Source organism: Quercus lobata, chromosome 8, assembly GCF_001633185.2.
Source record: "Quercus lobata isolate SW786 chromosome 8, ValleyOak3.0 Primary Assembly, whole genome shotgun sequence".
NCBI lineage: Eukaryota > Viridiplantae > Streptophyta > Magnoliopsida > Fagales > Fagaceae > Quercus > Quercus lobata.
Window position 1 is genome coordinate 11,910,170 of NC_044911.1, and position 20,969 is coordinate 11,931,138.

General features: G+C 33.7%; 3 protein-coding genes across 4 annotated transcripts; all 3 read right to left on the reverse strand.

Annotated features, from left to right (window-relative positions):
* Positions 1-4,640: 4,640 nt before the first annotated feature.
* LOC115956387 lies at positions 4,641-6,457 on the reverse strand. Its single transcript, XM_031074784.1, has 3 exons — positions 5,504-6,457; positions 5,199-5,424; positions 4,641-5,095 (listed from the first exon to the last, which is right to left on the reverse strand). The coding sequence occupies exons 1-3, from the start codon at positions 5,996-5,998 to the stop codon at positions 4,641-4,643; spliced, it is 1,176 nt and encodes a 391-aa protein (XP_030930644.1). The 5' UTR covers positions 5,999-6,457.
* Positions 6,458-8,744: 2,287 nt separating this feature from the next.
* LOC115955192 (chloroplastic lipocalin-like) lies at positions 8,745-12,232 on the reverse strand. Of its 2 annotated transcripts, none has more exons than XM_031073253.1 (5): positions 12,027-12,232; positions 11,069-11,192; positions 10,315-10,512; positions 9,557-9,847; positions 8,745-9,093 (listed from the first exon to the last, which is right to left on the reverse strand). In XM_031073253.1, exons 1-5 carry the CDS (start codon positions 12,098-12,100, stop codon positions 8,815-8,817), a joined length of 966 nt encoding a protein of 321 aa, XP_030929113.1. In that variant the 5' UTR covers positions 12,101-12,232; the 3' UTR covers positions 8,745-8,814. The 2 variants fall into 2 exon arrangements, with proteins under 2 accessions (XP_030929113.1, XP_030929112.1); XM_031073252.1 differs by having other exon boundaries at positions 10,315-10,554.
* Positions 12,233-16,546: 4,314 nt separating this feature from the next.
* LOC115956388 lies at positions 16,547-20,969 on the reverse strand. The gene is made up of 8 exons (XM_031074785.1): positions 20,817-20,969; positions 20,453-20,565; positions 20,224-20,302; positions 19,529-19,557; positions 19,050-19,143; positions 18,043-18,132; positions 17,714-17,903; positions 16,547-17,031 (listed from the first exon to the last, which is right to left on the reverse strand). The coding sequence occupies exons 1-8, from the start codon at positions 20,967-20,969 to the stop codon at positions 16,547-16,549; spliced, it is 1,233 nt and encodes a 410-aa protein (XP_030930645.1).

Below are 20,969 nucleotides of genomic sequence, written 5' to 3' on the forward strand. Positions count from 1 at the left end.
TAGAAGTAATGCATACAATAGGGAAACGTACAAAGGGTGTAATTAATGTCCCATTATCAACCCCACAATTTTCTGGTAATCATAATATCGAGAATCAAGGGGCAGTTTTTTCAGCCAAAGAATTTGATGCCAGAATAAATGAGATTGAATCAGAGATGGGAAAATTTGATCACATTAACTGCATGGCCCAACCAAACAATATTTCCCAAGATATCTTAAGTGAGGCACGTGAGAAACATGTGTTAGCCAAACCATAATCCCAACAACAAGTGTTTAATATGGCCAATATCCTAGACAAGGAAAAAAGCACAACAACAACAATGAAGGGTAATGAGCCAGATCAATCCAATCAGCCTCCACACCGTGCCATTTGAAAACCACCTCCATGGCCGATCCTGAAGGTGAACTCTAATGATGCAATTTTCCGAGAACAAAATTCTATGGATGTTGTTTTGGATATGGGAGGTGGATTAGTGTTGTTTTGAAGATCGATTATTGATGTAATTATGGAGGGTTCGGGCACAAATTATATCGATACAATGTTTCAAGAAGAAGATAGGGCAGGGATTAGAATGATCATCTGAGAATGCCAAGGAAAAGGCTTGGCACACATGGTCGGAATCATCCCTCTCCCCCTAACTGTCATAGAGATTGAAACTTTAGCTATATTAAGGACTTTACAGTTTGATGCTGATTTGAGTTTGGAATATGTCACCCCAGAGGATTGTTGTATTCTCATATTAAGAGAAACAACAATGGGATTGCTCATAGTCTAGCTAAAAATGCATTATGCATACTAGGTTTTCAGGTATGGATGGAAGATGTCCCATCTCATATTGATTCGATTTTACAATTGGATGTAGTTGAATTTTATTAATAAAATCCATCAGTTTCTTTCTCCAAAAAAAAAAAAAAAACTTATTTATGATCTAATTTGAAACTCATTCAATCCAACCAACCCAACCCAACCAATTGCCAACTCTGATAGACAAACATGAGTCTCCAAATTAAAACTTTATTAGAACTAGTCGCTAACCTGTGCAAAACATGGAGAAGCTATCGAATGTAATATTCAAAAAATAATGTCATGCACTTAAAAAAGTTGTCAAATTAAACAATGTTAAGGACACAATCTTTTTCACACTTTGCTAAAGTAAAAAGTTGTGATCGGAGAAATATCAAATTCATATAAAGCTACCACTGACATTGCTTCTCTTATGCACCAATCACAAGTTCAAAAGTTTTATATCTTGAAACTTATTGATTAATTTATTTCTACTGTAGCAACTATGCTCAAGAGGAAAACAGATAAAAGACAATTCATCCTCATGTTCTCCAAAACAAAAATCACATATAGAACTTGTCGCTTAGCATACATGCAAACTATAGTATCACAACAGGTCCAAGTGATCTTTTGCCTCATAACATCTAGTCCCCACCAGCACTTTCCAAGACCCGTATGCCTTAAATGAAACACTCACATTCTTCTCATATTCCTCCTCTCATTCTCACTCTCCCTTTCTCTTAAGACTCATTTATTATAGTTCACAATAATGAAATTGATCCTACCATTAGTGATGGCTTCCTTTGCTTCAATTTTTGCACTGCCCATGATCTTTATGTCCTAGTAATCATCATTAGCCTTAGCATTCTTCAAAGTTCTCTAAATAGTTATCATTCAATATTGTTTTTCAAGCCCAATTAGAAATTGTGCAGAGACTTATCATTCAAGGTTATCTCAACAACTATAGCTTGTCACATTCCTTTTGATATATATTGATGTTATAAATTAATCTGGTTCATCCCCCACCCCTACCATATAAATGAAGCATCTAAACTTTATCAATATACCAGCTACCTATTCAGTCTCAATGCCTCTGCGTACCCAATACCTACTACTTTCCCTCACCATACCTAATTCTATCCCCATTTAATATTATATCTCAAAACATGTGTAATTTCCCTTAACTTGAGACCTGCAATTTTTAGATTGCAAATGCAACAATCTCAGCCTATAACTCCAATTAAACCTTATCCTTGCCTATTACCCTGACACATAGCATTAAGTCCATCTATTTTCTTCTCCACGTCCAAACCTATACTGGTTATCGACCCAAAACACCTGCTGCAAATTTTGTCTATAAACTCTAAACCTTAAGAGTAAAATAACTATAATAACATATAAAATTATGTAAAAAACCATTCCTGACAGACGCATTTGGCTTACACTCTTTTGAATAATTAAGACATTAGGGGATTGGACAAAGTCTACAAATTAGGCTTACATATATTTACTATGCAACATCTTTGAATTGTAGAGGAAAATTATAATATTAAACTTAGATTTGGCTTACATGACAATTAGCTAGCAACATCCTAAATTTAACTAATAAGTCATATAATCACTGCACATCATTGAAACAATATCAATTCTAAACCAATCTACCAATCAATTAAATAGCCATACAAATTTAATTAAGGAAAAATCCATATACAAAACATAACCACAACAGAATCATAACCAAAAGCAATAATTTAAGAATACCAAAACAAATACTAACCGTATAAGTTGTTCAAAAACCAACAACCACATTTAAATTGTGGGCAAAAAAATAAAAAATGAATCAAAGTGCACTAACAAAGCATTAAGCAACCTCTCAAATTCCATAGTGGAGGAATTTATGAAAATCAAATAGTGGAAGAAAGATTCGTCAAAAATAAATCAAGAACCTACAACAATGGTTGAAGCAAAGGAGACCCAGATATGCTAAGATCCTAATTGGCTTAAAACAGCAATTACAATCATAGAGTTTATATTAAAAAAAAAAAAAAAAATCGAAGACTGCTTCTAACTTGCACTGCTTTCTTTCTGTCTTTTTTTTCTTTGTGTATAATGTACTCACCGGTGACTTTTTGTTATTTGAAAAATGAAAGAATAACTAAAATACTTTTTGTAGTAGGCTTGAGTTTGGCAGTCTAATATATAAATTAAAGTTAAGGTTTGAGGTTTTGCTATTATTTAATTTAATTTTTTAGTAAAAATGATTAGTTATAAAATTATTTATTTATATTTTATAATTATTAATTAATTATTTATGATATCATCAGTTCGACTATCGATCCAACCATAAAACTGAGAACCACTCTCTATTTCGGTTTTTTGATCGTATTGGTTTTTAAAACCATAGAATTAATCAGAAATAGATATATATCAAATTAAATCAATCTATAACATTATACGGTTAACAAAAGTACACAATTATGTAAGACAATAAGCAAGAAACTTGTATATATATTTGATGATCAAAATGAGAAACATGTCTCATTTTAAAAAAATAAAAAATCAAAAACATGTTATGACATGTTACCTTTCCTAGTCCATTATTACTTGACTAACAACTGAAAGTTCCTTTAGTTAAAGCCCCTTTTTCAGTTTGGCTCAAGCATTTGGCCGAACACTATGAGGGTGATGGGGTTGGCCTCTCAAAATTTCAACACCCTAAGAAAAATGATTTAGAAAGTAAATTCAACATAACAATCATCCATTTCACAACAGACGGTAACAAAATGTAAAAAGGGAAGAAAAAAAAATCAAGCAAAAGAATAGAGCACAAAAGAAACTAGGATTTAGAGATACATCAACTAAATCATGCAGTTTCTGTTAGTATTTATATATTGTGAGGAGAGGAAGCTAGGAAGGAAGGAAGATAGAGGCTGGTGTGAACTAAGGCTGTGTTTGGTTGCTGGAAATCATTTTCCGGAAAATACTTATTTTCCGGAAATGCTAATTTCCGGAAAAGGAAAATGTATTTGGGTGTTTGGCTGTTTCGGAAATCGTTTTACGGAAAATCAATTCCGGTGTTTGATTCGTCCAAATATTTTACGGAAATCGTTTTACGGAAATTTAATTCCGGTGTTTGATTCGTCCAAATATTTTACGGAAAATACTTTACAGAAAATACTTTAGGGAAAACGTTTTCCCATGTTTGGTTCGGAAAATACTTTACGGAAAATAATTTGGATCAACATAATCGAGCTGGAGTTAGAGCTTAAAAATAACTAGTTTGAAGCTATATTTTACTCTTTATAGATAAAATTCAAGAACCTGCATTCCCTATACATATCTGTAACAATACTTTACGGAAAATTATAACATCAAACATAATCATTCGAATATACCCATAATATTTATATAAAAACCCATAATATTTATATAAAAACAGCCACATCAATCGTTCACCATTGGCATTACACCTCAATGGCATACAAAAATGATACCTATTTGTGGTATCTGAATAGTACAAATACATAATTTGGGCAATTATATCGTCCCAATAATACAAAAGAGTACATATATAATACATTGATAGGTCAATATTAATACTACAACATAAGTTAATTCCTAAATCTACCATCACAGTCAACATGAAATAAGCAAATCAAATTTGTGAGAAAATGGAATATTGTCAACAGAATGGAACATGCTAACTATGGAAATGACAATGTAATACCATCAAATAACAATGTAATGCTAAAAATTCTTTTTCATTACATCACCAAAAGTCTATATTACATACATTGTCTTTACAAAAAAACAAAAAGGAAAAACACATTACAATCATAGAAATCTAAATAAAATACTACTCTCCACTCCTGATATAATCAGACCACATGGCTTGGCATATCTCATCTCTCTTAGCATTCCATGATCTACTATCTTCGACGGACTCCCGATGGGATTGTGTTTCTTGTTGGTGGTCACTAAGCTCTACTTGGTTCATTGCATCTTCCATAATATGTTCATTTGGTTCAACCCCCATAATGTGATTATGAACCACACAACACGCTAACACTACTTTCACTTGGGTTGGGAAAGACCAATATGGTTCTGCATCTAACACTCGAAAACGTTTTTTCACCACTCCAAACCCTCGCTCAATGGTAGTTCTCAATGAAGAGTGTCGGAGGTTGAACAATTCTTGCGCATTCTCAGGAGGACGATCACTAAACTCTTTCAAGTGATATCGTACACTCCGATACGGTGACAATATTCCATTTTTATTACCATACCCAACATCACCAAGATAAAATTTACCTACATATATTAAAAAAAAAACACCAAATCACTACTATGTTTAGGAAAACACATAATATTTATTAAACTAACAAACCAAAAGGGTGAAGTAATCGTTTAATACCATTGGGAATTGAAAATCCCCCTGTCCTAGCAAATGCATCATTTAATACACGTGAATCATGTGCACTGCCTTCCCATCCAGCCAACACATAAGTGAACTTTAAGTCAAAACTAATGGCAGCTAACACATTTTGCGTGGTTCTATCTTTGCGACCACGAAATCTTCCTTGTATTTCAGGTGGCACAGATGCACGAACATGTGTACCATCTATTGCTCCAACACAATCCTAATTTTCGACAAACATAATGGTTTAAAATTACATAAATCTTCACAATTTACAAAAACACACAAGTCGCAATATTTACCTTAAAATATGGGTAAAACCTTCTACTATTCCTTATCTCTGGAGGTGTATCTTCGCTACGCAGTCTTATTAGAGCTCTATATAATTTCAGGACCCCCCTAAGGACAATCTTGAAGTATCTATGAACAGTCTCAGTTGATCTATAGATCCGACTACCCATTACACGAAACCTCACATTATGACCAATAATGTGCAAGAAAATGAACACTTGCTCCGTAACAGACATGTGAACAGTCGGACGTACGTGCTCCCCCTCAGTGAGGGTGTGACATAAGTGGTGGAAAGCTATAGGCTTCATCCTAAGTTGATTCACACAATGTCTCTCACTTCCATGCAAAACACTATTTATGTATTCCTCTCTCTCGGCGGCATGGTTAACATAAGGCGCCCTAGGCAGTTCTCTACGTCTACGTCGTAATTTCTTTAACAATGCAACCCCCACAAGGAGGACAGATGCAACTGAGGCAAGAATTGCGGCTTTGGTTTTTTTCTTCATCTAACAAAATCACAAACATTGTAGTTTAAGAGGTATGTAAACAAGTATGGTATTGATTACACCATAAATAAAATCAGCCACAAACATATAACATCCAAACCATCACATTGCATTCTATTTACACTATAACAATACCATCACATTGATAACTACACATTGATATCGCACAATACCATCACATTACATTCTATTTATAATCACCTATATACCCAAAACACCTTCAATGAAGTTTTAAACACACACATATTGGTCTGCAAGAACATAATAACACGAAGCATGGGTGAAGCCCCAAAATTTCTACACATAACCCATAACCGAATTCTAATAAAAATAACAGCAAAAACCAATCATGCATAACCAGTCAAGCCCCAAAATTCTAAAAAAAAATTTCAGACCACAAACCAATTGGGAATAACCTGCAATCAGAAAAGCCCCAAAATTGATATATGCATCACCCATAAATACACAGTTTCATAAACAATGGATAATTAAAAAAGTTGATAAATATCCTGCAATCAGAAAAGCCCCAAAATTTCATATACATAATTCACAAATACACAGTTTAATCGACAATGGATAATTGAAAAAAATTAATAAATAACCTGCAATCAGAAAAGTCCCAAAATTTTGATATACATTACCCACAAATACACAGTTATAAACAATGTATAATACAAAAATTAATAAATAAAAACATGTAAATAATTATATAAATATTTATATAAATAAACAACTAAATAGAAATATATATATATATATATATTTCAGTGATCGGATCGGGCTTTCTCAAAAAAGAAAAAAAGAAAAAAAAAGAGATCGGTGTGGCGGATCGGACGTGTGGACCGGTGAGGTGAGTGGATCGGATGTGTGGGTCGGAGGTGAGGTGAGTGTGTGGCGGATCGGTGTGAGTTTGAGCTGTCACTCACCGTGGGTCTGCGGCATTTGGCGCGGTGGTCGTTCGCCGGATCGGAGCTCTGGGTTGCTGGATCGATCGCGGTTTGGGGTGCGTTTGAATCGACTTTCTCTCGCTCGTTCGCCGGATCGGAGCTCTGGGTGTGAGGTTCGATCGCGGTTTCGAGTGCGTTTGAATCGACTTTCTCTCGCTCGTTCGCCGGATCGGAGCTCTGGGTGTGAGGTTCGATCGCGGTTTGGGGTGCGTTTCAATCGGTGCTCTGGGTGTGAGGTTCGATCGCGGTTTGGGTGCGTTTGAATTGACTTCAAACGCTCGTTCGCCGGATCGGAGCACTGGGTGTGAGGTAGATTGTTTTTTTTTTGTTCTTTCTCTCTCGCTCGCGTGTTGTGTTTTCTGTTTTTTCTCTCCCTCTCTCTGCGTTTTGCAAGCCACGGAAATGAATTGAAGTGAAAATGAAGGCAGATTTTCATTTCCGTGGTCAAGGCTTCAAATTTCGGTCAACAGGAAATCCATTTCCGGAAAATAATATTTTCCGTCACAGCCAAACGCTCCATTTTCCGGAAATTGATTTCCGAAATTCGTTTGAAGTCGATTCAAACGCACCCTAAATGTGAAACTGTAGAACAGATGGTGGGAAAGGGGAAGGACCTAAATTTGAAATGGTGAAACAAAATGTGGGGAGACAGGAATTTGAAACTGTGCAACAAAAGAAAAGGAAAAATAGAAAGTTGAAACCATGAAAACAAAGGATTTCACAAAGGGTTTTGGTTGAAAAGGTTTTGGATCTGGGCTTTTATGGTGGAATTAAAGTTATAAGAAGTGGGCTTTATGGTGAAGATAAGACTGAGAATTATTTTATATTTACTAGTATTTTAAAATTGTAGGACAAATTCAAAAAAGAATATGGAAATTACATGACTACTGATGTAGCTCAATGTGAGAGTAGCAACATTAAATGTCACGCTTCAACTTTTAGTATTATATAAATATAAATTTTGGTATCCTTCAATATTTCAGCTAATAGTGCCATAAAATTACCTAATTTTAGATTTTATTTATTTGAACATTTATATATCCTTCAAAAGCTGTTCTACATTTCTAAAAGGCTAATGGTACTACTAATGAAACTAAATCATGTCAAAGTTGTGTTATTCCCCTATCACACAATATACATGTGAACTTTGAATGGTTTGATATTGGATTAAAGTAATAGACTTGTTTTAATCATTTGTTGCTCTAATTTGGGAGAAAGTAACTCTTGTTAAATACATATCAAGTCAGTATTCTTGTAACAAGCCATGAGTAAATACCATGTGATGGTAGAAAGATGTAACAAGGAATACTTTCTCCTACTTTAGAGGCATGGAATCTAATTAATTGGTTTTATGAGATATCAAACAACTATGTCCAAACAAGACAAGGAGACATTAGCAATTGTTAATGACCCAAAAGTGGAACTTGCAATAATTTTGTCACGTTCAAGTAGATCCCTAAAGCAACGATTTTTAGAAATAAATTTTAGTCATGAAATATGAAACGGAGCCACCGTGTGTGTGTGTGTGTGCATGTAACCGCATGACATTGAAGTTTCAGGTAAAGTTCTGCTAAAAAATGTCAGGTTTTGATGGACAGTTTTGGTCTGAGGTAGTTCATGCATTACTAAAGCCTGAATTTTTCTGAAACCGACCTCCACAGGTAAAGCAACATGCATTTTGCAAGCAGTTAATCTTATATTGAACTGATCATAAATCCCTTTTTTCAATACTGTACAAGTGTCTGTATTTTGCAAGCAGTTATCAAGAAAATAATATTGAACAATTAAGATTTATAGGAAAAATAATCTGGTGTATTCTGTTGTCTGTGTAAAGTATACAAGAACACCACAATTTGTTTGAACTCAGTACTACTTAAAATATAGCTCAAGGAGCTTCTTCAAAGTATCAAATACACTTGTAAATGGATTAAATTCAACAGAGCCCTTCAATTCTAGGTCAGGAAATTGGTTTGTTAGAGCCTGTTGCATTCTAGACATTGACATCATTGCAGCTAACTGACCATTTGACATTACTTCACAGTCTTGTGGAGTATCCTTGATTTTACTTGGATCATACCCAAAGTTTTCCAAATAAGTTTTGTACTTCTCAATGAATTCAGGTCCAGGGTCAGGTGTCCTTGAGTAGATCTGAAAAATATTGATACCAAAGAATATACATTAAATAAGGAGATTTTCAATATTGGATGCCAACGACATTTATTAACATATTGGTCATAAATATTATGAGATCACACTCTAAAATCAATGAGTATACTTTATTGAAATTTGGATGATCAAAAAGAAAGACAAATTACCTATGGACAGTTCTGAAACAAATTACTAATTACATCCATTAGAATACATCAAGTTGACATGTTTGCTACTCAATTCTATTCTAAAGTTATCATAGTCCAGTAATAGCAATGGCATTAGTTGAAATTGCTCGACATTCTCATCAGAGTTTTCCCTCTACAAATTTACGTCACTCTTATAACCTTCATAACTAGAAAAAAGATTCGACTGACTATGAAAGAAGTGACAACAATGTGATACTTGACAAATAAACATGACTAAAAGTACTTGACATTGTCTTATCCTAATATATAATTACCTGAATAAAGCTTCTGTCTTTTGCTCCTGAAACAAGAGCAAAGTTGTCATAATCAGTGGCAATCACATCATAAGGCTCCTTGGGGATAAATGGTAATGTCGGAAAACGAAGATAACATTTCTCTTTTATCATCTCCTGCATTTCTAGCTCAGTCTCATTTTTCTCCAAATCATCCTCTGGAAGGCACTGAACCTTTCCCCTAATGCCAGTAATATACCCATTGGGGCCCCCATGAACACAAAAGGTATCAACTTGGATAGAGGGTGACTCCATATCAAATGTATATACACCCTGTAATTTGATAAATAGGTATATTTAGCACCTGAAATCTGTAGGCATAAAGTATTGGCTGAAAGACCAGTGTAGTATTTTTTTATAAATAGGACAAAGAAAGATCCCTATATATTTTAGAGACCAGAATATAAATATACGTTTTGGATTCCAATATAACTCTTTTATTGCATCATCCACAACATGAATCTCTGAGCTGTGCTGGACGAACAAGTGGTTGCCACTTGAACTAGCTACAGCCCAACATTTCTATTGTCAACCAGGAAGTTGGAGATTCTTTTACACGTCTTTTATGCTTTCATACAATGATAAATTTGGATATGAAGGGCCAATTTAAAATGTACTAAAGTGGGTAAGAAAATAGGCTTAATTTTTTCATGCAAACCACTATCTCGATAGATACACATTAGCGTGAGTTCAGTGACAGTCTTCAATGCAAGTCACTATCATATCTATCCTTAGCATACCTGAGTGCAGTGACAGTCTTCTTGACCTTGTCCAGCAAATCCACGTTTGAGTGAAGCAACCTCAAACCATCTTCCAGAATATCTAATGGGGTTGAAATCCTTGGCTGTCATACCTCTCATCATCATTAGCATCCCACTTCTTTCATCAGACCCCTCAACAAGTGGGAGAGTTAATGTACCATCTGGTGCGCTAGCAATCTGGCATATATTGGGGTGATAAGATAAATCTGCTGCAATAACCTGCCCACGAAAAATAGGTTGATATAGAAACAGCTCATGTTCATCATATGGAGATATCTGCCTAGTTTATTGCAATAATCTTGTATCTCTAGATCTTGCAACTTCACTAGCCCATCTAATCTGGTATGAGATTCCCTATAAATTATAGAATCAACCCAACTAGAACATCTTCAAATTTTAAGGTTTATATGAAAACAGTACAGAAAAATACCAATAAAATCAGCACTTAAACCAAACGTACAGCCAGACTATCTCTTTTTAACAAGCTTCTGAGTATATTTGGAAGGGAAGGGATTAAAACTATTGTTACCATAAGTAAATTTTGGCCTATAATCTTTGTAATATGGAGCCCATGACAATAGTTTGGTCCCTCTCTCTATGCCAATCTTCTGTGCATGGCAACTTATTACATACCAAGTAGTGAAGGAAATATAGGACTTCATTTAAAGTTAGGAACTCTGCATCAAAATTCCAACCATTCAATGCTAGCACATACAATATCTTGTTTACTAACCTGGTTTGTCTGAGATAGAAATATTAACGAAGCAGCAAGCCCAGATAGTACATGTTTGGTCACAAGCTTACTTGATAAAGTTTGCTCAGAAGAGAACTTGAACATTATTTTTCCTCCCATTGCCCTGTTTGGGCAGCAAAATATTGTCGTTTCTGTAAATTTTATGGAAAACACAGAGTATATATATATATATATCCTAATTGTTCATGAATCAGAAAGTGGAGAGGCAATACATGTAATTATGTACTTGGAACTACATAAAGATGGGAAAACATCATGGTTGGCCTGTTGGAGTTCTTCAGTGTCACATGGGAATTACAAGCAAAAGCATGGAGTACACCCAAAATTTATGTGAAAACTTCACACCTTTAAGTGCCTCATAGATGGTGCACTCCAGATATCAATCACATTTGACTTGTCACCATTGATTGTGTCCTAGTCCTACCCGGATATCAAAATCTAGTCCACCAAATTCTAAACTACCTTCAACCTATTCCACTTACATAAAAATCAGAAGATGCACCAGCCATCATTAATTGTTTCCACACCAAAATTCCTAAAAATTGAGACTGGGAAAAAGAAAAAACGAAACAGCATTGAAACATAGTCCATACGTATTGATCATCAATACCCAAAACATTTTCCCACATTTACTAAAACAGATTCACAAAAAAAGATGTCTACCCATTTCACATTGCACCATTCCTGACCATAAAGAGTGTAGAGTTTACAACCTTCAACCTATGTATCTTCATTGTAATCAAATTTGACTTATTTTCACAAATTCTATCTGTTTCCCTAATTTCCTCATATCCAATTTCACAATCTTTTCTCTAGCACATAAAAATAAAAACAACCCAGAAAAGAAAAGTATAAAATTAATAAAGAAATCAGGAAGAAGATAAGTTTAGAGCATGACAGTTGAAAATTTTTAAAGCCAAAACTGTTAGATGATTACCTCGGAATGGGAGGAGAAGAAGAGGAACAACATTGGAGGAGTAGTGGTGATGACTGAAGAAGAAGTTGTATCATTTCTTTTAATGTTTTTCTTTTTTAAAGCTTCACAGTCTTCACATCCACTGTCACAAACTCATTTTTTTCCTCAGTTTCTCTGACTCTCCGTGTGTGTTGTTGTGCTGTTTTGTTGTTCATATGACTCATATCTTTCTGGGGTCACATGTCTAGCTGTACAGTGATCTTACATCACATCCACTATTAACTACTGTTTAGCTCTTTCTTCAGGCCAAAATGGCCCTATACCACCTTTTTTTGAAATTTTTAGCAACAAAACACTGTTTCGGAAATAAATGGCAAAGTACCACTTTTTCCAGAACTCGAGTTTCAGAAACTCGAGTTCCTCAAAAAAATTATGTGGTACTCGAGCTTGGTAAACTCGAGTACCATTTGCACAATACTCGAGTATACCAAACTCGAGTACATTTTATAAATAAAATGCAAAAAAAAAAAAAAAAAATTTACATAGTACTCGAGTTTGGTAAACTCGAGTACTGTGTAAATTTTTTGTTTTTTTTTTTTTTGTTTTTTTGTTTGGGGATATAAAAAAATAAATATAAAGATAAAAATAAGTATTCGAATATACAAAAATAAACATAAACAAAACAAAACAAAAAAAAAAAAAAAAAAATTTACACTGTACTGTGTAAGCAGATTTGAATATACAGTAAATATGATGTGTAGAGAGAAAATTTTATTAATGTAGAAACAGATTTTATCAAAGCAGAAAAATATATTCGATTATTGTGAAATTCAAACATGAAAAAGCATTCAGATTTGGCGTTTAAATTTAGAAAACACGATTTCACTTGGTGTTTTATGAGAAAACAGTAAACAATTTTTTAAATAGTGAACAGAAAATAATTTATGCAAAAAAGAGAGCGAATAATTTCATAAATAATGCTGAACAAAAAATAATTTTATGCAAAATCGTAGAATTTGTTTATACGGAAAATAGTGAACAATTTTTATGAGAAAACAATGAACAATTTTAATTAATGTAAAAATATCATATTTCGAAATTAAAATCTCTATATTTTACAATGCTTCTATTTAAATAAATAAAATTCTTATTTTTATCTTTATATTTATTTTTTGTATATCCCCAAACAAAAAAACAAAACAAAACAAAAAAAAAAAAAAAAAAAAAAAAAAAAAAAATTTACACAGTACTCGAGTTTACCAAACTCGAGTACTGTGTAATTTTTTTTTTTTTTGCATTTTATTTATAAAATGTACTCGAGTCTGGTATACTCGAGTATTGTGTAAATGGTACTCGAGTTTACCAAGCTCGAGTACCACATAATTTTTTTGAGGAACTCGAGTTTCTGAAACTCGAGTTCTGGAAAAAGTGGTACTTTGTCATTTATTTCCGAAACAGTGTTTTGTTGCTAAAAATTTCAAAAAAAGATGGTATAGGGCCATTTTGGCCCTTTCTTCAACCAGATACTACAAATCAAAAATGATATCCTTTGACACATCATCGTCTTGGTCTGACTATTCCTACGTCGGCCAGGCCCCTAAATGAATATACTCTCATTCGGCAAAGTTTCGCTACGACTCTCACGAAAAAAATTAGTAATATTTTTTAAAAATTTTGTAGTTGGATTTTGTGTATTTTATGTTTTTACTTGAATGTTAATTTTTGTGTCAATCGAATATTATTTATTTAATTTATAAATTTATTTTTTATGCATAATTTTATATTATAAAACTTAAAATTTAAATATTTAATTAATAATATAATTATTAATTTTTTTATCTTTTAGAAATTTTGTAAGCATGAATGATTAGGGGTGTCAATATTTGACCTAACTAACAAAGACGACACGAACCCGACACAAGTTTTTCCGGACTAGGGTTGGGCCTTAATGGGTTTGAGTCATAAATGGATCAACCCGAAAGCGACATGATAAGAAACGTGTCATAAACGGGTTAACCTACGTAACTCCCAGTAGACATGTTTGACACATCAATTTATTTGTATCAACCCGAAATGACCCACTTAACACAACCCATTTAACTCGCATAAAAAATAAATATTTATTTTATTTTAGATTTGTCAAATACCTTTTATATCCAACATATATTTTAAATTTAAACAGAAAAGTGAGTAATTACAAAAACTTACAAGGGATATAATTGAAAATTGAAACTGTAAGGACTTAATTCGTAACGATCCCGAATTGAGTATTGATTTCGAACGTTAAAGGCCCAAACAATAAATTTGTAAAGAGTGAGCTAAAAGGCTAGGTCTTGATGAATAGACAGTCGTTGGTCATGGTGTTTTAGATGCTCGCACAAAAGTGAGCTAAATTCATTCTAGAAGACCTTCTCTTTAACACGGCCTGCATGGCTCCGGTTCTTGGACCCCCTCCCCCTCCAAGAAGGGATTCTTACATTATATAGTCCCTCTCATTTGATCCTGACCTTCTATCTGTTAGTCAGGCAGGTAACTACTTGAGTGCACGTCCCATCAGCCGCCTTCCCCCACCTTCTATTAGTTGCAATAACCGAAACCATACTGTTCATGGATCCTTTCCTTATTAATGCAGCTAGGACGTTTGTTGGCATATTCAATGCGAAAGTGATACCTTGAACCAATCCTACACTGTACTCCCGTGCACGTTCTACTGTACTCACCCTTTCTTCTGGGAGTGCTTTGGGGACTGTTTTTGATGACATGCCGTTCTTCCCTTCTAGGTTTTGGGATGCCGAGGATAGGATTATCCTCGGTTATATTTTTAGGCCATTTGGACTTTCGTTGTATGTCCTCGGCAACGTCTCTCCTCGGCGCGGGCCTTAGGCCCTAATGTAAAGTAGGCCGAGATCACAAATTCTGTAGCCCCACAGAAACTTTACAAACCTTAGATCTCAAAACCCTACAAATCTTAAATTATTTTTAGATAGATGTTATATTTAATATTATACAGGTTGAAATGAGTTGTGTTACATTTATAGCAACCTAACACGACTCATTTATTAAGCGTGTCAAATGGGTTGGGTCAAGTCAACCTGCCTTATTAACAAGTCAAATTAGGGTTGAAGGATCATGACATGATTATTAAATGGGTCGGATTAGGGTTGAGCCATATAGTTGAATACTTCTACCTAAACACGACACGAACTCGATACGCTAACCCGAATTGACACCTAGAATGATTTAAAAAGAAAATGTAATCTAATAATGGATTTATCACATCTATAAAAATATATTGACTTTTTCTCAAAAAAAATATATATATATATATATATATATTTATAAACTACAACTAAATTTATAACTAAATTTTGTCCATACTTTATTTCTGTACAACTCAAACCTATATAAAAATATAATAGATAGTTGATGAATTTAATGTTAATTATCAAAATAGACACATAAATGGATAATTCAATGATAAAAAACACTTTTTCTATCGTCATTATTAAAAGAAAAAATCTTCCTCTAAACTAAGTTAGAGAAATCTCCTCTCATTACATGTTGGTTTATAAAACTGTTCACATGTATAAGATATCATGATTTATTAAATTATTTAAGTGAGTCACATGACTATAAAATAAGTCATGTTACTAAAAGTATACATGAATAATTTAATTTTTAAGTTGTCACCTAATATGTTAGAGGAACTTTCCTCCACCCTAGTTTGAAAGAAAACTTTGTCTTTTACTAAACGGTTTTATAATTTGTTGTGTCACCTCACTACTTCAAATAGCCGTCACAACTACTTTAATTTAGATTTTTATAATTTTTTGTTTTGTTTTCTTTAATTTATTTACTTATTTTATTAAGGAGGGAGTGGAATAGTGCTTCTATGCCTCATAATGATTAGATGCACACTTTTATATGGGAAATATTCACTCTTTTAGGTTCAACAAAGTTGTCACTAAGTTTCCAAAGGATTGTGAATTAAAAAATAAAAGTTCCCTTTTAAAATTTTCAATATTGATCCAGTACCAATTTAATACACCGTTTCAAATCCAATGTTTGTTTTGGCACAAACATCCAATTTAAAAAGAACGTGCATATTCCTTGGATCTAACCTAAGACTTCTTCAGTTCTTCCAGTTGATACAAGAATGATTCTTGAGATCAAATAAGTCTACACATATGTGAAAATTTTTTTTTTGCATAGGAAGAAATAAGCCATAACATTTTTTTTTTTTTTTTTTTGAGAAACAAATAAGCCATACTTTAATATTAAATTTGGGATTTCTTTAGAATTGCGCAGTGTCTAAATCAATGAATATTAAAATTGACTTCCAAGCAAAATATTAGGCAATTCTTGAGAAGATGGCATTGGGATTTCTTTAGACTGCTTTCCCCTACCTTAAAGACAAAGAATAATATGGAAAGAATAATAGATAAGATTATTTTCAATAACAAAATTGCCTGCTAAGCTGATTAATAACTAGAAGAGACTATCTTCCAGGGATAATAATAATAATAATAATAATAATAAAACTAGAAGAGACTGTCCTTTAAACTTCCACCAGTAAGCAAACTGAAAAATGGATCTTCCATTTTATCAGTATTAGTTTCGTTTTCCTTGAAGTCGAATGTGGTAATATTGGTGGCTGATAGTGGAGGATTTTTCACATTTGCTGTTGATGCTGGAGGATTTTTCACCGACACAAATGCTACTTTTCTTGATCCGGACTTAGATTTTAACATATTTGAACTTGTAGAGGTCTTTGTGGCTGTAAGCAAACCATCTTCCGGTGGAAGTTTCTTGCTTGGGGCAGCTGCAATGCCTGAACTGTCTCCTACTTCTGTATAGCTTTCAACTGCCTTCCCATCTCCTACTTCTGTACAGCTTTCAACTGCCTTCCCATCGTCACTCTCCAGGGAAGAGCCTGTCAGTAAATCAGTCTTGTTCTCCGTGATATGAGATGGATCTTTTTTGTCCATTTGGGCTGCATCAACCCTAATGGGAACAACTTCATCGTCTACAAAAGAGCCATTCAGGACTTTTGTAAAATACAATACCAATAAGATCCCATAAAAAAGCAGATAGCAGGAAACCAGCTGTAGAAAACTAGAAATTATAGACAGAATTACATTCTATTAAGTAGTATATTTATGATAGACTAAATTATGATTCATGATTACAAGTAATAATATTTATCTGGTTCCTACCCTACCAAATGGATACACACACATTGAGATAGTGTTTGAGTCTGTTGACAATCCAATTGAGCCCTAGGACCTCACTACATTAAATAAACCCAGGGAAACTGTAACCTTGAGTATGTGGAATTCCTTTGGATCTTGTACACAATTTATCAGACCCTGGTAAATCACTCTTCAGCAATAGATGGTAAAATTATTCAATGAAGACACATTTCACCCAATGAATATCCAGAGTCAATTATAGCAGGGACTGCCACTGTTTGTGATTACTTGATGAACAAATTCAGCAGCAGTATCAATCTTATTACATCAGAATAAAAAAAAACATAACATGTAAATGATATAGATGAACGAATGAAGAATATTCTTGCGCCATAGGAAGTTGTAAGACGTGTAGAACATGCAATTACACCTTAAACTAATTTTTCTAGAAAAGAATAAGGAAAGAGGGAGGGGGTGAGGACAAAAATAAAAGAGGGAAGCCATGAAAATGCTTACCTCCAAGAAAAGACTCAATACTTTGATACTTCACAGCAGATGCTCCTAAAGAAACGTCTTCTATGAGATCCCCCTCCTGACTTCCAGTCTTGCTCTTATGTGCCCTCTCAAGTAATACAAACTTATCTGATTTCCATACACACTCTAGGGTAGCAAACTCCTCATTGGTTGGGTAATATTCCCTGAAGACCTGCAAGGGTCATATAAAGACAAGAAAAAAAAATTAAGGTAAGAAAACGAGAAAAGAAATTCATATGCAAAAAGGCATCTAAAAAGAGAAAAAAAAAAAATTAACCAAAAGAATTCATAGCACCTACACAGGTACCAACCTCAATTCCTTCTTGGGAAATCTTTACTGATTGCTTCTTCTGGGCAAGAGAAGAAACCATTTTGAATACTGAAACAACATCAAGTAGTATCTGTAAAAGGAACACAAGCAAATTGGAAAACACAGCTTAGTTACACGCAAGGAGCAGGAAGCTCCAATACAAATCTAAGAACTTCAACTCCAAAATAATGAGCCACTGAAATAAAAGACTGCACTAGCTAGACATTTTAAGGAATTAAACGAGCTACAAGATGGATCTTCTGACATTCCTTGTATATAATTGGAAGGTTACTTTTAAGTGGTCATTCATTCTATAATTTGCTACAGTTAATTCTTAATTAGTGTCATTTTTGTTGGTCCCTCTCAACTACACAGGTTGTGTACTTTGATGTGCTCTTTCACTACTTTCAATAAAATTCTTACTTATTCATTAAAAGAGAGAGAGTGAGTGAGAAAGAGATAATTTACCCAAATGTATTAGATCATGTATCCATAAAGATAATAAAAAAAGGATAGTGCCACAATTTCTAGAAAAGAGCCCATCTTTTTTTGTTTTTTGTTTACTTTTTATAATTCAATAGTTGGAGAAGAGGAGGATTTGAACCCTAGACGTCCCCAATGAAAACACCAGAAGGTACTGGTTGAGTTACAAGGTTCCTGGCAAAAGATCCCATCTATAGATGGATAACAACTATGTCCAAAGTAGTAACTTCCTTTCTTAGTAGGGTAGCAGGGATCCTTGCCTGATAAAAAGCCTAGTTTCATTTAATTTCATTTTCTAACTGCTGCTGGAAGATACTCTGTGTACCCATCACAAGCATCTATGTCTTTTTCTTCACATATAACATCCAAATTTCTTACGTTAGGAATATGAGTATTCTAGATGGGACTCTAACATAAACCAACTCAATTAACAAGGTTGTATGCCTCAAACCAACACAACGTGGCTTGAATTCTCCAGAGAATTGTCAACTCTGATTCAGTTTTAGATGAAGAATAGAAACTTACTTGTTGAACCAAAACTCGAAGGCGTGCAAGTAGAGCCAAAATGGTCAGAGAAAATCCAATAAAAAAGGATCGAGCAAGCAAGATAGATATCTCACTTAACAATAGTCAAGGGTGAAAACATAACATAAATTTTTTTAAATAAATATTATGCAAGTTGGAAACTTACTATTGCATCATCCAGCTAATAAACTGTTTACAAGTATCAAAGTTACAGAGCGCATGCCAAAACAATGGCACAATTAAAGGTGCCAAAACAAAAGAAAGGGAAAATATTTTTCTTTCATGATGAGTAAAAGGGAAATTAGTTATTTCATTTCTATAGATGCTTGATTTTAAATAAATAAAAAGACTTGGAAGTTGAAATAACAGCCAAAAAAGCCCAACTGTGAGTAAAACAGGGCAACTTTCAACAAAGTATTTTCTATTTTATAAACATACAATATGTACAAGTAACTATTTAATCAATAAACAAAGGATACGTAGCTGCTTTCAACATTGGCTCAACCATCTGCAAAAGAAACACAGCATATATCAGTATATCAATCAAGTAATCCAAGCTAAACTGGTCCATTAATGCACTCATTAAATCATATGGTTAGTTGCAGCATGAAGTACTGTAGAAGCATCATTCAATTTGTTTGCCTCCCAAATAGTTAGAAAGCCAAGGAGCTGACCCCAATTTAGTTAGGAGTAAGGCTTTGTTGGGTTTGCTTCATATTTTTCATATTAAACTGTTATTTGATTTATCAAAACTTCTATTAGACACCATAATTACGTTTTTTGAGGCTAATTTTCACAAGAAATTAATGTAAGCTGATGACTTGAATGATCATTGAGTGCACTCATAATAGAGTTGCCTAACCATTAAACTTCACAAACTGATGACAATCACATCTTCATATGGTTCAAAAGAAATGATTTAGATCTTTTCAAACAAAAACACACAATTGGATAATTTGGATTGGGTATTTTATTAATAAACGAAGACAAACATCTAGCATAAAACATTTATTTCAGTAGCTTGAGTATTTGAGAGAGAGAGAGAAAGAGTTCTATCCATGTGTCATTATAAACTTGCTATTAAAAAAGGCAGTAATGAGAATGAACGATAACTGCACAAAACACTAAGTTCAGAGAAGAAAAGAGGAATTATAAGTGAAAAGCAAGACCAAACCTGTGATAGTAGGCGTGCAGCTCCCAGAAGTCGTTCCATAAAATTATATTTTCCACCATCACATTTTCTTCTCTTTAAACTGTGATAAAAATGAATCAATAACTAGAAACTAACATGTTACCTATACGAGCAAACCTATGAACATTTTCCATTGAAAAGTACATATTCAAAACTTAAATATGGGAGTATATTTTACTTATTAGGCTCAATGGAGCATGAGAAACTTTACCTTTCTAATAGATGCACCTTTTGTTTAGGTCTCTTCCCAGTGATAACCAGAAAGCAAGAACCTACTAACTCCTCCAACTTAGCTGATTGCAAAAGTCTAATATCCCTTCTCACCTGGCATCCAAAACAAGTAAGGTCAAGTGCACAAACCCATTAGAAATCCATTATTGCCCAGGAACAAAAAGAAATAAAATTTTAATTCCTACATTGTTCATTATATGCTACCTAACAAAAACCCACCAGTAAACTTAACCAATTTACAACAAAGTCACAAAATTTCTTCTAATTTCTTGTCTTCTCATCAGTTTTCACATCAACCAAACAAAGGGTAAGCTTTCTTAAAAGGAAAGTAAAGAATTATGAACCTTCAAAAGATACTGGAAATACAAGCAACGCCTATGCTGGTTCTTGTTCTTATATACCATTCTTTCAAGAATGCCACACTCTACTTGAAGCTGTCCAAGCATAGATGTTAACCTCTGCTCAAGAGTTTCAACTTCTGAATCCATAGAATCCAT

Bases quoted from the DNA above. Each gene is read 5' to 3' on its own strand.
- LOC115956388 (XM_031074785.1), bottom strand. From the start codon at position 20,969: ATGGATTCTATGGATTCAGAAGTTGAAACTCTTGAGCAGAGGTTAACA. The intron at 19,144-19,528 runs GTATCCTTTGTT...ACTATTGTTAAG, and splicing joins CCAATGTTGAAAGCAGCTAC to TGAGATATCTATCTTGCTTG. The intron at 17,032-17,713 runs GTAAGCATTTTC...GCTCTTTTGTAG, and splicing joins TATTGAGTCTTTTCTTGGAG to ACGATGAAGTTGTTCCCATT.
- LOC115955192 (XM_031073252.1), bottom strand. From the start codon at position 12,100: ATGATACAACTTCTTCTTCAGTCATCACCACTACTCCTCCAATGTTGT. The intron at 10,555-11,068 runs GTTAGTAAACAA...TTTCGTGGGCAG, and splicing joins TTCTATCTCAGACAAACCAG to GTTATTGCAGCAGATTTATC. The intron at 9,094-9,556 runs GTAATTATATAT...AATATTTTTCAG, and splicing joins AAGACAGAAGCTTTATTCAG to ATCTACTCAAGGACACCTGA.
- LOC115956387 (XM_031074784.1), bottom strand. From the start codon at position 5,998: ATGAAGAAAAAAACCAAAGCCGCAATTCTTGCCTCAGTTGCATCTGTC. The intron at 5,425-5,503 runs GTAAATATTGCG...GTCGAAAATTAG, and splicing joins GGTTTTACCCATATTTTAAG to GATTGTGTTGGAGCAATAGA. The intron at 5,096-5,198 runs GTATTAAACGAT...TAATATATGTAG, and splicing joins GGGATTTTCAATTCCCAATG to GTAAATTTTATCTTGGTGAT.